The sequence below is a fragment of the Scardinius erythrophthalmus genome (assembly GCF_964197995.2).
Source record: "Scardinius erythrophthalmus genome assembly, chromosome: 25".
Taxonomy (NCBI): Eukaryota; Metazoa; Chordata; class Actinopteri; order Cypriniformes; family Leuciscidae; genus Scardinius; species Scardinius erythrophthalmus.
The window spans coordinates 23064404-23081225 of NC_138245.1; the positions used below are offsets into that span (position 1 = coordinate 23064404).

Consider the following 16822-nt stretch of genomic DNA (forward strand, 5'->3'; position numbering starts at 1 on the left):
CATGTGTAAATGTAGTCATCTATCATATGTCACACATTTTTGGTATAAGCCACTTTTCCGGCTTAGTTTCAATTTCTCTTTATATGTAATGTATTCGGTTTCATTTTGCACTTTCTTGTGAACAAATCTGTTATTTTCATTGACTAAAATTAAAGTGAATTTTACTAAAATGAATGAATATGACATATATATTGACTTCTAATATTACATAGACAAAATATAGACAAAAACAAAAACTAACAAAGAACTTTACTTAGTGTATTTAGGATAGAAAAAGGAGTTACTGCTGGAGCGACTCACCAAAAACAATTAGGCGTGTGTGTGTGTCAGTGGAGCCCAATGGATTCTGGGCCGTGCAGCGGTACATGGAGCCATTGAGTTCTGCAGGCACTCGCTCCAACACCAGTTCCTTCCCATCTCTCTCGGCACTGCCGTCCAGCAGTCTGCCGCCCACCCGAGTCCAGGTGTACAGAGGCTCAGGAAACACCTCATTCTGGAAGTAGTGTATGTGTGTTTAGTACACAAGAATGAGTACATTAAGGAAAAAAGATGAAGAGAAAAATAATCAGTTGAACCCCAAGATACAGAAAGGGATGCACAATAAATTGGTACTGAATCAGTTATCAGCCCAATATTAGATAAATATTTAGGATATTAAATTGTACATGCCTTCTCCTATTTTTACATTTACTGTCATCTAACTACAGTTAGTTTTTTTTTTTTAACAGACATTTATAAAAATTAATAACTTTTTTATACTGTAAATTATAATACTGTGATGCATAAATTCACTTTAAATAGATTTTTAAAAAATGTTTTATTTTTTATTTATTTAGTTAAAATAATATAGATTTTAATATAAAAAATGATAATTTTAAATAATTATCAGCTTATTGGTATCACCAGAATATTAATATCAGTGCATCCCTTAGAAATACAGTGAATTTTAAAAAAGCATCTTAAGACATTAAGAAACGTGTTAAATTATGAATAATTTAAACCCATTTCGAAAAACACCAACATTTTTACTTAAAAAAAACAATCAATAATCAATACCTTTTTCAGTTTGGAAGAAAGGACAAAAAATAAGAGATATAAATCTTGTACCAAGTTACCAACTCATCAACAATTTAGGCATTTCTTGTTATAGATTTATCCAGGAAAAGGAATGTTAGGGTTTTGATGGCTTTTAGCGGGGCAATGAAAAAAATACCATATCAAACAGGTAGTCCACGAGAGGCAAAAGAATATAAAATATTCTTATACACTCCTTTACAGAGGTCCATGGTGTATAGCATTGTCTGCAACTACAGTATGCCTGGAAGCCCACTCACACAATACTAAATTCTTTCATGTCTATTTTGAATAAGTCCTTGCATTTTAATACTTGTGAAAGCTCACTATAAGATCGTTTGATTCTACACAAAAGGACAGGTGTGATTAAACCCAGAAACAAGGTAGAAAATCTCAGTGCCTGAGCCAGGGCTACATCCCAATTCGTTTTTAGATCCATCTTTCCCCTGCTGATCAAAACCAATCTACCCATGTTCTAGATGTGATAAGTGACTGGCTGGCACAATCCATCTAACTTCACAAAATCATGTGGCTTCACTGGGTGACCTTTGATAATGGCTCATTGGAGAGTGTGGCTTGGCTGTGTGTCACTGGACTTCCACATTCACACCATGACTGCAGTGAAATGAGTTTGCACTTGCTGGTGGAATTAGGTCAGATCCAGATAAAAAATATCCCCCATGGCACTCACATGGTTTATATCAGGATGTACTGTAATGGTAGGACAAGCTCTTGGAGAGCATAAATGCTTTTGTACTCTATTCAAATACAATTTTCAAATTAGAAATTAGGAAACACCAATGTGACCTCTCCTGTTGGTGAATTTACTAGAGTCAAAGTAAACCAAAGGGGATATTGAATCTGTTTTATTTTTTTTATTTGAACTGCAGGGCAGTATTTAGTTTTCTGTGTTAACATTTAGTTATCTACATGTGAAACCCAGGGCTCTGGAACAGCTAGGGATAAGGGAGACGTTCTTCCAAATAAATCTTCATTGGCTTTAAAATCCTCTGAAATCCTTTGTGTAAATATTAAGATCCAAACTGGATTTATGTCCCCGTCAAGCCTGTTTATGGTGACCATTCTTTCTATTATTTAAAGGTGCACTTCAAATATGTAAATTGTGGGTGAAATAAACACACATATCTGCCAGACAAACTGCCCATGCACCCATGCAGTGTTAACCTGCAAATGGCCAGTTTAGATCTGCTAAAAACAGTTAAGATCTGGGAATTAGCAGTATAGACCTGCCAAAGACCAGTAAAACAACAGGAAAATGGTCTGTTTTAACCATCACAAGCTACCTGGATTTTCCAGGAGGGATAAAACAGAACTACAGTAACATTCCTTTAAATTCATGACACAAACGATGAAATAGCGTAAAGTAGATTCAGTGATGATAGCATATCGGGTCTAATTTCTTTCCACCTGAATGCTGTTGGCTAGACACATCTCTTAGTCAGACCTGTCAAAAAGATTGGGTGGATCATCACCAAACTGTCCTGTGTTTATCTGCTAGGGGAAGATTTTTTTTTTACCTCTTGGCAGACGGTGATAGTTACACTGAGACAATCTCCCTGCTTCACTAGGTCTGTGGAAGCTGACGGACTATTGATGCAAGTATAAATTTGGCGCCGTTGACAGTAAAGTGCTCCTGGCTAGCTCTGTGCTCGCACCTGTTTTGCTAGCTAGTTTGACAAGAACAAACGAAAGCAACAAAATCCCTAAAAGCTGCAGTGAAATACATCAACAAACAGCTGATTTGTTTTTTAATCAGATGCTCTTATGCCTTCTGGTGAGAATACAAAACAGAACACAAACACAAGTGAGAGGAGTTTAGCACTAGCAAAGAGAAGCCAAATGTTAGCATTATAAATCACTCTGCCTTATTTCTGGGGCTATTCTTGTCAAGCATATGTTTTTCACTGCAAAAAAAAATTAATAAAAAAAACTTTTTTTTTCCTGATCAGTTTTCATGTCTTGTTTATACCATTTTATTGGAAAACACCCTTTAAACAAGATACATTTATATTAGACGCAAAATGGCATAAGTTATTAAGACTTGTTTTCAGAAAATATACTACTTTAAACTAAATTAAACTAACACACTGTAATACTAATTAAGTTTATTTTTGATAATGCTTCTTCACTCAGTTTTAATTAAGCACAAATATAACACAATTTAGTGAGATTGTATGCTTAAAAATAGGAAAACTCTATTTGAAAATAACCTTAACTTGCTAGTTGCTACTTATTCTCTGAAAGTCTCACAGAATTTAGAAGTAAAAGTAAATGTGTCTTATTTTAAGGATGTTTTTACATCCTACATTTTTACAGATATACTTATTGGAAAACAAAACCAAATGATTAAGATTTTTTTTTTCTTTTCTTTTTGCAGTGCTCTGAAACACCAATTACTTCCTTTAACGGCAAACAGCAGGCAAACCGGAAAAACGTCTAAATGGAACAAATGTCTATCATGTTATCATTTAGCGAATTTATGAATTTTAAGAGATTTATTAAATGAAACAGCGTATTAGTTTTGTTCCCTTTGTTCTGTGTTTATGGAGATGACAATGAAATATAGAGCACTAACAACAGAAAAATCAATTAGAAAATAACCGCAACTTAAATGGCATTTCATCCATTTTTGCCTATAGACCATTTACAAAAGCATCCTTATTCTTTTATTAGACTCTTATCTTATCTCACAGTCGATATGAACCCAGTCCTTCCCAATAACCTTGAGTGCTCAAGGTCTTTTTTAGAGTTGCAGCCCTAAGTGTTTTTCAATAGATCACTTTCAAAGTTTTTTGTTCTGGTGACCTTTAAAGGACTTTGAAAACCCTCTATTTTGATTTCATTGCAACTTAAATGATTGAACGGTTTGAATTTGTCAGATGCAGTGCAACCCTCCTCGGACAGGCTGAACCATTTGGATTGATAGCTCATGGATAGCAGCAGCGGGGTCAGGAGCTGACAGATACATGTGTTGTATTGCACACTCTGTAAGAATGGTCACTATATCTATACATCACACAGGCTTAACTGCACATGTGGGACAAACCTCCTCGTATCCAAAACTGAACTTGGCCCTGGTTTCGTAATCCCCATGCACTTACCACTGGAGATCCTACCTGGAAACCTTGGACGGTGATGCGAACCGTATCCCCTACCTTTGCCCTGGTAGGGGATATCACAAGCTTGGGGCCTTTAGGAGCCGCTATGAAGGGAAACAAGAAAAAATAGTTTTGGCTGGGTAACATTAAAACAATAGCACAGTATTAACAGACTAAAGACATGGTGTTTGACTTGGAGGTCAACTTGGAGACTCTTGGTTTCCTTCATTGAAATTGCTGAGGAGTATTTATTTCCCAAGAGGGACAAGGACCTAAATTGGGTAGACACTCATTACTGAAGAAGAAACAGAGCGTGCAAGGCAAACGGTGGAGGAAGTAAGATAAGAGACACTTAGAGAACTAATTCCCTTGTCTTGTGTGGACCGAATCTCCCAGATGGGTTTAATTTGGTCTCAGAGAATGGCTGGGATGTGATGAAGGAAAGGAAGGTTAAAACATCATATTTTGACCTTCTCAGGCACAGAGGATTTCTCTTGTGTACTCAAGGGGAAGATAAGAAAGTGATTTTGTACGTCTGGAAAGTGAGACCACAAGTTTCTCAAGCGAAACTTCCTCTATTTGGCAGTACGAGCAAGAAGCTTTATAGCAGTGCGAAAAAGCCTCCGAATGGTCCCATGTTAAGTGGTTCTGCATCGTTTACCATGATTACCAGCATCCACTCTGCATAGCCTTGAGAACCATAAAACAAGTTTTGTGAGCCATATGTTTGCACTAACACAAAATTCCAGAGTGAAGCTTAGTAAAGGCAAATCAGACTTGAAATTGTTCAAAAATACATCCCACTGTGGCCTTTTTTCAACCCTCATTACGACTAATGCTACGCTTTGGCTCCTACAACACATACAGATAATCCAACTACTGAGAACTATGTGAAACAATGGCTAATCATGCTTTTAGCCATCAATCAAGCCACAGAGTGTCCAGCAAAAGCTAATGAGGCATCAGGCCAGTCTTAGTCAGTTTAATGATTACCCCCTGGTGCTGCTTAATGGATTATGATTTCCGTTCTTACATTTGTAATGGGTCCTGTGAATGTGCATTTCACACATAAATCAAGTTATGGCAGGACACTACACTGAATACACAGAAATCCTCTTTAGCCAGCTTTCTTATTATGGAAATGATTTGGGATATTAGCGGCCAGGCTCTGCAGAGTGGAAAAAGAGATGTGAAATGCAATACACAAGAGAGATTAAGAGTTTGTCAAGGCATGAATCATGACTCAACGACTCCATCGATTTTCCCTAAGAAAACAGTTGGAAAACAAAAGGAGACCATTGATAGGGCCTGTGTTCTGACAGAGCAATGGACACTTGAAGACTGACCCTGCCTTTTCCGTACCAAGTGGATGAATAAACGGATCAATACCTTGGATTGCCTAACCTAAGACCTAACCACAGGAGTTGACAAATAAAAAATTCACTGAGCTGGGACATTTTCCTATCCATGATGCCAGGTAACGATTCTGCCATTTCAGTCTCTTTTTTAAAGAAAACAAAAAGGGTAAAATTGCACCGGTTAAATTGAATTTTTAACAGAATCACCCTGAAAAAGCCTTATAAAAAGCTCGCTGTTGAAGTAAAGTGATGGCCAGATGTCTGGAACCAACTCCAGGATCCAACTGAGGGCCACACAGCTGTCAACTTTTCAGGCTTCACTAGGTAAGAAACTACAAAAAGTTTCAATATTTAGTTTTAATATTAGCCGAGTATGAAATTGTGACCTTTAGGAGCTGCTATGGAGGGAAATAAGAGAAAATACTGTAAGCTAAGATTGTGCTACCATGTCAAGTGTGGCTCTGGGCTAATGTAATTTACCCAAGAATGTTCCTGGAACATTCTCATCAACCAATCAAATTATTTAGTTAGGTTTACAGGAAATGTTGTTACAGGACCAACCAAAGGATGTCTGTTATCCATGTATAAATGATGTCATACTTGAGCCTGGCTTTCTTCTCAGACTTGTTTGACCAAACCTTCAAATGACAACGCCTCTCGTGCTTCTATGGTCCACCGAACCTTGAAGCCACTGAAACTCTAAATGGAAATATAAGGATGTTTGAATGTTCACAGATTAGTTCACACTCCCACAAACCACCCACAATAAACATCTGTGTACTTATTACTAGTCTATTGGGTAGAGGAACTTGGCGTGTAGCATAGATCATCTCTAGCCTCTGGATGTGAAAATATAACTCATTCCCCTTCTGTGTTTTGCTGAATCAGTAGCACCTTCACCCATGCAAATCCTCACTGCTGAGCCTGGCTCAGCTTTAATTATGGAGAGGCACTGACTGAATCACTGCATATTTGGACATGACTGACAGACAGCCAAGTCAGGGCAACAAGCCCAGCCGTGATGCTCTGAGGTGAGGACAGCGTTCTGAGAACACCGCCTCTATGGACCAACCGCATCCATTTAGGACACCGCGTGAGACTCGCCTCATGAATATTCAGTGAATGTAATACAAATTTGAGTCACTGTAAAGATGTTTCTGTCTCATGTGAAAATATTAAAAACTGTGAAAGATTTATGACTTGTGAATGCTCTTATGACTTGCCTTTCATTTTCTGAGTACAGGTTAGTGGATCACCTGCACCAGAAGTATCAGGATAACTGGAATAAATAAAACAGCCTTGTTCCTTAAAGTCATAATGGAACAGAAGTTGCGACTGACTTTACTTCCATATGTCAAATAATCACAGTTTATCACAGTTTTCACCGAAATATTAAGTATTTATGCAAAAAATATATATTAACATTAATATAATAAGAAATTGTTTCTTGAGCAGTAAATCAGCATGTTACAATGATTTCTGAAGGATCATGTGACACTGAAGATTAAAGTAATGGCTGCTGAACAATATATTAAAATAGAAAACAGTAATTTCAATTGCAATAACATTTTACAATATTACTGTTTTTACTTTACTACCGTATGGTAGAGTATGCATGTATGAGATAAAATACAATTAAAACCAATAAACTGCATATATTGGTTTTGTATTCTTTGGAGAAGCCGAAATAGTGCTCTTCATCTTTTTTTCATAAGAAACATAGGAGCTGTTAAATTTATGGATCGAACTGTTGCACAGACAAGGCTTTGTTAAAATACAAAAATCAAAAGTTAGCAAGGCTTTTCTAGGCCACTCTAGCGAAATTACTTCTCTTGCTCTCACTACCATGCAAGCGATGATACAACACCATCCATTCCTTGTGCAGCTTCAGAAACAAACGTTCCTGCTCTCAAGACAGACATTTAAAAAAATAGATATATAAATCGCTTTGATGCTGACACCGTGCACATGTTAAATTTGCACAGGAATTTTAAGTAAATTCAATGAAAAAATGGTTTATATTCTAAATTGTAAGGCCTATGTAGTGAATTAAATATGTTACAAATAAAAGCAATTTTCTTTGTTTTATTTGGAACTCAGTGGATGCAAAACAAAATAAAAGCTTATTCAAAACCAATGAACAGATCTGGCATCAGTGCAAAAACAGCTTCACATTACATAAGACTAGAGTTAAAAACAAAATATTTAAAAATGTAGATCTAATAATATAAAAAAGATAGTTTTAAAAAAAGTATTAATGTTGCTCGTTATAACGTTGCCTGAAAGCGTAACAACTAATCACCACTTTGCATTATACCCCTTTGAAAAGCATGTTCTTGTTTATCTTGACTGGCTTTGGGACATGTCCCGCACTACATTTTCACATTTATCCATTTATCATTATTATGTGTAAATAACAAAGCAGTCTTGCCCACTGAGAGATGTGAAATACATCTCCAGCAGTATAAACAGTGAAGCAAAAACTCCCGGTTGATGCATTTCTATTGTTGCACAGTTTATGCCCAACTGCATATAGTAAAACAACTTATTGATGTGTTATTCGCTAAGCTAAGGGATCTGTCTTTGTCATTTAGCACAAACCAATTCCTCAAACATAGAGATCCCATGATTTGTTTTGGTATATCGTGGCTATATGCAATCAAATTTTACTCTGCTGTTATTTTCCCCTGTGGTTATAATGATTATTTCATAAACACCAGGGAACCATGTTTGAGAGAAAATAAAATCACATCTCTCTATCTCTCAGGGTAAGAGGCAAACATTTGTAAAAGAAGCAGATCCTCTTGCGATAGGATTGCAAACTTCTGTCTTAGCAGCCATGAAACGCACAGAGGGAGATCACGCTGGAATGAGACGTGAATGACGGAACAAGTGAGAATGAGAAAGAGAGAGGAATATTGAACGGAACTTCTAGACCATCCTTCCTTTCTTCGTCTTATCCCTCGTTTTTTGTCCTGTCCCCTCGTTCATCTCTTTCTGCACTGCTCTTCTACCATTAAGTGTGAGAAATGTCTCTGTTTATCTTGTCTTGCGTCTCATCACTCGCCTTTTTCTGAGGGCTGATAGCAGAGACTACAAGTGAGTGCTGCCTTTGAAGTGATAATGGGATCATAAGGCCATCTTTGTTGTAGCTTTAAAAGCAAAAAAATGCACAAAAAAGCCTCTCATCCATGAAAATACAAAGGTATGCGAGCATCCCATTCTTTTTTGATATTGCTCTATGACTTATTACATGCAGACAAGTGAAAGCAAAAATTTAATTTCACTGACAAATATAAAACGCAACATGCATTTTTACATATCCTTGACTTAGTATCTTAATTAGCAGACAGTAAAGCTTTTTTAAAATTAAGAATGGGTTGCAACAGTGAGATCCAGCATAATTTTAGTGCACTGCGAGATTCCCTTTATCCTTGATTTCTTTAATTCAGGTTGACTTTTTCAATAACATGGTTAAGTTAACTCAATCTACTGCACGGACAGCTCAATGAATTGGCCTGTCACTCACTGGAAGATTTTGCATTCTGCATTAGCAACTGCAATCTACTTGCCTGTAATGCAATTAAGCAACAAATAGAAACCAGTGTTGGTCTCGCTGCATCTGTCAGATGGGAATGTAAAGGGACTTACCCGTGAACGGGCGAGGGGAGGTGAATGACTAGGATGAAGGTCAAAAACAATTTTTGCAAATCGATCTTAAGATCTATATCCTGACAAATCAATGGTAAAGCCAACAAAAGCAAGACTTACCTAGTATGACCTCAGTCTGCATAGGCATAGAAAGAGCCGGGTGCATGACCTCGCAGCTAAACAGGGCGTCGTTGTCCAACTGTGGATTCAGCGTCCAGGTAAGTTTGGCCTGAACCAGCACAGACCCATCACTCTGGGGAATGTGTGTGTTGCTGAAGAAGTACAGGGGGTCTGTACTCTGAACCCAGCGAGGGAACTCCCGGCTGACCACTGTCTCTGGGATGGTCTCTGTGGCTGGGCTGGGCTCTTGGCCGGGCTGTCTGGCCATGTAGCTCCGCCCAGGGCTCTCCGTATAGAGGCGTCCGGGCTTGCCATCCGGACCCAGCAGAGATAGAGACTTCCTCAGCTTAGTGTCATCCAGATCCCTGCTGATCAAAGGTCTGGCTCCACGCACACCAGCGGAGCCGGCGCCCTCGTAACCCACAGTGGGCGAAACGTAGGATATCACCTCTATCAACTCTCCGTCCCGCTTGAAGTATACCTGGAAAGACACACAGAAAGTTAAAGTTGTCTCACCTTCAATTAGACTAAGACAATTTTTAAAACACCATGTAAACTTTTTAGTCCAACTGAAAACGTGTCAGAAGGACTGAAAACGAACAAAGTCCAACCTGCTTCTAAAATATGCTGGTATAAAATAAACAAATAAATAAATATATATATATATTAGGAAAACAGTATATGTGTCACATTATGATGAGGATGAAGATGCGAAGAAGCATAGCAGATCTAAATGTAGCTTAAAACTTTATTATAACAAAACAAAAGAGTGACATCCAACACGACAATAAAACAAAACAGGGTGCGCCATACACAACCAACACAAGAAAATCAACTCAGATAACAAAAGACTATACACACAAGATAATGAACTAATATGAAACAGGTGTGAGCTAATAAAGGAAACAATGAATCACCATGACAACAAATTAACACAAACTAGAAACCATGACAACCAAAGGAAACAAGAAAATAATGCGACAAAGTCCACAAAAACGAAACCAAAACACCATAACGTGACAAAATAAACTTTGCAGTGAAATAAATAAATACATAAATTAAAGAGTAAATAAAAGTGAGATGGAAAAAGACTCCAATCGGCCGCTAAAATATGCACGGCATAAAATAAAAAAAAATATTTTGATAAACAAACAAACTAAACCGGCCCATAAAATATGCTGGTATAAAAAAAAAAAAAAATGGTATGAAACAGTTTTCATATCATTTTTATTTATCATTTATACCAAAATATATGTAAGCTATAGGTTATGGGCCAGCTGAAGCCAGTTTTTTCCCCACTATTTTTTATTTATTAATTATTTATACCAGCCCCTAAAATATGCTATAAATAAATAAATACTTTTCCTTATCTGTCTAAAATAAAACAATTATATTTAAAAATAAATTTTTTTTTTTAATAAATTGTGTACTTCTGACTGTTGCATCAACAGAAACTCACGACTTCATAGAGATGCCAAATCAAATGACTTTAGATGTTTAAATATGTTCTTCACACTCTTAAGACTCGCACTGTGATGTGCTACGATTAGTTGGCAGGTCATGTATTACTACAGTACTAGTACAACAGTCAGTATGTCTGTGCTTGACTGTCACCTGGATATGCAGGCTGGTTCTGAAAGTGCTTTGCTGTCTCCACTCTCCAGCATTAAAACCAGCATAATTTTGGTATAAAAATGGTATGAGGAATAGAAAGTATCTGCTGCAATCAAAGTAAACTGTGAAATTACCTGTGATTGGCAAGTCTAAGCAAACGTATCTGGGAAAATGCCAAGCATCATTCAGCCCTCAGCGCTGGTGAATGGAAAATAAACGTGACACAGTTTCTGCTTTGTGTTTATGTTCCACCAGCACATTGCTGTAACAGCCTCTCTCCACTACAGTGCATTTGGGTATTAAGATTCCCGGCTGGTAAATCACTTGACAGGGAATTAAGTTCCCACTTCAACACACAACCTCCAGATATGTGTATTAAATTCAGTAGGCCTAATGCCTGTAGCATTAATGTTTGCACAGTGCTTTGCTTGTACCCCTTTTCCTCTCAATCCCTCCCTTACCCTCCACTGCTCCACAAGAAAGAAAGAGAGGGATTCGGCATAGAGCTATAAATGCTCTGTGTGCTATATAGATATATTATATATAATCTGCTTGTCCATTCAGGGACCTTTGGACTCTTTAAATTCCGTTTGCACAAGATCAAAGTGTCATTGCATTACACAAGACCTTTCCTTGCACTGTAGCCCTTTTTCTGCCCTTTCTTTATGTGTGTGGTTTAGTCTGGCTTTGATTTGATCCCACCATTTATGCCCCTGCACTCTGCAGGGTAAATAAACATAATGTAACAAGGGTGAATTAAGCTCACGTCCTTGAGAAGTCTTGTTTCCTGCAACTGTAGCAATATCACAAGAATTTAGATAGATAGGAAGTGAGAGAGTCTTGTAAGGGACAGCGCTCTTTTCCTCCACGCGAGGACTGTTTTTGCGGCTAATGTGCTCTAAAGTACACACTTTATCTCTGCTGCTGAGAGAGGTTAACAGCATATACCACACTGTGGCTTTTACTTGCATTATCGGACTATTTGCCCCTGCAGCCGCAGGGAAGGGGAGACAAAAGCAGATGCATAGTGGAAACCACATGCTAATAGCTTAGGCTTCAGACAACAGCTAATGACTAATATTAGTGGCTGTGTGAGATAACAAAACAATGGCTTGACTACGGAGGCTTTTTAGAAAGGACAATGCAATAATTCATGCTACAGCTGAACAGAGGCTAGTTCAATTGCAACGTATGGAGGATCTATAGGCAAGTCAAATGAGGGAGTTTTCTAAGCAAGCATATGAGCAAATGCCAGTTTGCCATGTAAACACAATATGAAGGTTGCATTGGGGTTGGTACATTTTTTTTAAATGTTTTTGGAAGAAGTCTCTTATGCTCAACAAGGCTGCATTTATTTGATGAAATATACAGTATAAACAGTAATATTGTGACATGTTATTGCAATTTCAAATAACTGTTTTCTATTTGAATAGGCTATTCTAAAATGTAATTTATTCATGTTTTAACACAGCTACATTTTCAGCAGCCATTGCAAGGGTTAGTTGACCCCAAAAAAAAAAAAAAAAATCATCAATTACTTCCCGTCGTTCCAAACCTGTAAGACTTCCATTCATCTTCGAAACACATATGAAGATATTTTAAATGAAATCTGAGAGATTTCTGTCCCTTCATTGATAGTCCACGCAACTACTACTTTGTTGTTTCAAAAAGTTCATAAAGAGATAAAACTAATCCACATGGATTGAGCGGTTTGGTCAGTTGTGCTGCTTAATATTTCTGTAAAAACAGTGATCTTTTTTTCAGGATTTTTTTTATAAATAAAGTAAATAAATTAAATGTTTTAAAGTTATAAAGTGTGACAAGCAGAATTCACAACCAAAGGTCACTTTTTTTTCACTTTGATTCATCATACAAAAGAAAACAAAATATCTAGCCAAACTCCAAGTTGTGGTATTCTATTATTTATTCCTCCGACATTTCTCTTTAAAAATTCTCATTCATGACCGGTGTTTTGATTTGCTATATCTTCTGCGTTTCCATGTTCGCCAAAGCGTCATGCCTCAGGTCAAGGGTTACTCTTTTTCCGTAAATCGATGCGTACGGCCGTCTGTCTGAAGCTAGTTATTTTAGTTTGTAAAGGTTTAAATGGATATTTTTCTTACACAAACGCATTGCTTCGCTTCAGAGGTATGATGGATGGATGCACTTTTTTGGGCTTTTAAAATCTCGTCCTCCATTTAATGCCATTATAAAGCTTGGAAGAGCAGGACATTTTTGAATACAGTCTCCGATTGTATTCGTCTAAAAGAAGAAAGTCATATACACCAAGGATGGCTTGAGAGTGAGTAAATCATGGGGTAATTTTAATTTTTGGGTGAACTATCCTTTTAATGCATCTGCAGTACCTACATGTCGCCAGCATGTGGAGCTATACATCCTCTTCCTCAATCTGGGTTAGATATGAGAGAGAGAGAGAGAGAGAGAGAGAGAGAGAGAGAGAGAGAGAGAGGTAGGCTGCCTCTGCAAATAGTGCACAGAACTCCTATTCATAGCCATGCTAATCACCAAGGTAACGGTCACACAACATGCTCAACTCATTCCAAGCCCCATTCTTTTGCAAACACAGTCTCTTCAATTATTCATACTGTAATACAGCTCCCTGCAATTTGAACAGGATGCCGTTTGTGAGTTGCGGGTGCCATACTTGAGTCTTCAACACAGTCTAAACATACGCTCTCACCAACATGTTTCTAAAGAAATGTGGTAATACTTTACAATAAGGTTAATGCCTTAGCTAACATGAACTAACAATGAGCAATATATTTTTTAAAGCATTTACTAATCTTTTTTTAACATTAGTAAAAATCGATTATTTAAAAATCATTATTTGTTCACGTTAGTTCACACTCTATTAATGAATGTTAATAAATACAACTTTGGTTTTGAAAAATGCATTGATAAATGTTGAAATTACCAAAGACGACAAATAAATGCTGTAAAAGTATTGTTCATAGATATTAATGTGTTATATATATATATATATATATATATATATATATATATATATATATATATATATATATATATATATATATATATATACACACACAGTATATATACACACACTGCTGGTCAGAATTATTTGCCCCCTTGGTAAATATGATCAAAGATGGCTGTAAAAAATAAATCTGCATTGTTAATCATTTTGATATCTATCTAACCTTTCATTGAAGTAAAACAATTTAAAGTGGAGGGAAAATCACATTATGAAATAAATGTTTTTCTCCAAAACACGTTGGGAACAATTATTTGCCCCCTTTTATTAAATACTTTTTGCAACCTCCTTTTTCCAAGATAACAGCTCTGAGTCTTCTCCTATAATGCCTGATGAGTTTGGAGAACACCTGACAAGAGATCAGAGACTATTCCTCCATTCAGAATCTCCCCAGATCCTTCAGATTCCCAGATCCATGTTGGCGCTTCTTCTCTTCAGTTCAGCCCACTCATTTTCTATAGGGTTTAGGTCTGGGGACTAAGATGGCCATTGCGGATGCTTGGTTTTGTGCTCAGTGACCCATTTTTGTGTTGATTTTGATGTTTGTTTTTGGATCACTGTAACAGAAAAAACAAAAACAAAAAAAAAACAGAGCTTTTGGCAGCAAACACTTAATATGGGTTTGGTTCATACAGGGATAAAAAAGTACCCCATGTGTAAAATGAAATACTCTGCTGTATCTTTAATGCTGTGGGCCTAATTTTCTGCTAGAGGTCCTGGGCATCTTGTTCAGATTCATGGCGTCATGGATTCGATCAAATACCAACAGATAAAAAAAAATCAAAACCTGACAGCCTGTGCTAGAAATCTTATAAAGGGCCATGTTTGGATCTTCCAACAGGACAGTGATCCAAAAACAAACATCAAAATCAAAACAAAAATGGGTCACTGAGCACAAAACCAAGCATCTGCAATGGCCATCTTAGTCCCCAGACCTGAACCCAATAGAAAATGAGTGGGCTGAACTGAAGAGAAGAAGTGCCAACATGGATCTGGGAAACTGAAGGATCTGGAGAGATTCTGAATGGAGGAATAGTCTCTGATCTCTTGTCAGGTGTTCTCCAAACTCATCAGGCATTATAAGAGAAACCTCAGAGCTGTTATCTTGGAAAAGGGAGGTTGCAGAAAATGTTTGTGTCTGCAGTACAGTATTATAATATGTTATGTGTATAACAAACTATGTAATATAATAATATAGTAATACAGCCTGTGTCAGGTATATATTTATTTCATAATGACAGAAAAACTTTTATTTCATAATGTGATTTTCCCCCCACTTTCAATTATTTTACTTCAATTATTTGACTTCAATGAATATGTATATATATATACACACACACACACACACACACACACACACACACACACACACACACACACACACACACACACACACACACACACACATATATGTAAGGGTTAATGCCCGACGAGGTGTCCATTATCAGGTATTAATGGACGACGGCGAGGCGTGAACCGTCCGATGCGCAGCGTCCGCCGAAGTCCATTAATACCTGACAATGGACACCTCGAAGGGCATTAACCCGCTTATACCATGGTCACTTACGAAAGAAAGAAATATTTAATCAATTAATAATACTTTAATGTGTTTTAGAGTAAAAATCGTGAGGGTTTTTATTTATTAAGTCGAGCGCACTATTTAATATCTCCCGTATACAGGCGTTGCCAAGCAACGTGGCCACAGCGACCCGACCGCAGCAGTTGATCAGTGAGTTTGAGCCAGCGCAATCATTTAGAACTGTCATCAGGCAAATTGACGGGACGCCTTTCCTAGGTGTACATTATCACTTTTTAATGGACACCCTGCAGCCAATCAGAATCGAGTATTCACCCAGACCATGGTACAAATATATATGTATATACAGTATATATATACACACACACACACACACACATACACACACACACACACACACACACACACACACACACACACACATTATAGTTTATGTGTTATATACATAACATATAACTATTGTTAACAAATGAAACCTTATTGTAGATGGTTACCAAAAATGTGATTCCCACAGTCAACATGTGCAAGTTTTGTTTAAAACTGCTTAAACACGTCCCATGTTATATAGTAAAAAAAGCCCATATATATATATATATATATATATATATATATATATATATATATATATATATATATATATATATATACACACACACACACACACACACACACATATATATATATATAATTTTATTTTTTTCAGTTAAGTTTATTTATTTTAATTATAATATTTTTTAATGGTTTTAGTTTTAGTTTCAGTTATAATAATAACCTTGGCTATAATAACTACTGTACATTACAGTAAGCTCCATTAATCATTCCAGCAGAGCATTGCTTATTACTGGTAATGTCTTATCACACCACGAGCAGGAAAAAGCTCATTGTTTCTTTTCACAGGGGATAATCAATTGTCCTTATATTAATTTCTCTCTAATGTGCCTTCAATAATTGCCTTGTATCTACAGCCGTAGTCACAATGCTCATTTCCATCAATACAAATTAGATATCAGACATGTTTGATGCACTGTTGATGGGCTGTCTTTGATTGGTTGTTGTCTGGGGAAAAGCAGAGTTTCTGAAGTCCCTTTTAGGGAGATGTCGGGATGTCACACATCTAACTCCCACACAACCATAAATAGTTCCGCATGAATGCTGCGCTCATGTCTCACGCCTTAGTAAGGAGAATAATTACACAGCAGCCAATGAGTCTATCCAAGCAGGATATATTGCACAATAATGCAGTAAGTGCTGAAATAAGCCAAAATAGCATGTAGTACATTGCCCTTGAAGTGTTTTTGGCAGTTTTTAAATCCACCACATTACAAAAGAAAAA

At 36.9% G+C, this 16822-nt stretch overlaps 1 protein-coding gene across 3 annotated transcripts in view; it reads right to left on the reverse strand.

Moving 5' to 3' along the window:
• igsf21a (immunoglobin superfamily, member 21a) overlaps window positions 1-16822 on the reverse strand; it is a 255742-nt gene that overhangs the window by 9589 nt on the left and 229331 nt on the right. For 2 of the 3 annotated variants that reach the window (XM_081357760.1, XM_081357761.1), the window contains exons 6-8: window positions 9323-9803; window positions 4212-4297; window positions 301-493 (exon numbers count right to left, since the gene is read on the reverse strand). In XM_081357760.1, coding sequence (XP_081213886.1) covers window positions 301-493; window positions 4212-4297; window positions 9323-9803 — 760 coding nt within the window. Of the gene's footprint in view, window positions 1-300; window positions 494-4196; window positions 4298-9322; window positions 9804-16822 lie in introns of all 3 variants that reach the window. The other variant, XM_081357759.1, reaches the window with a different exon arrangement.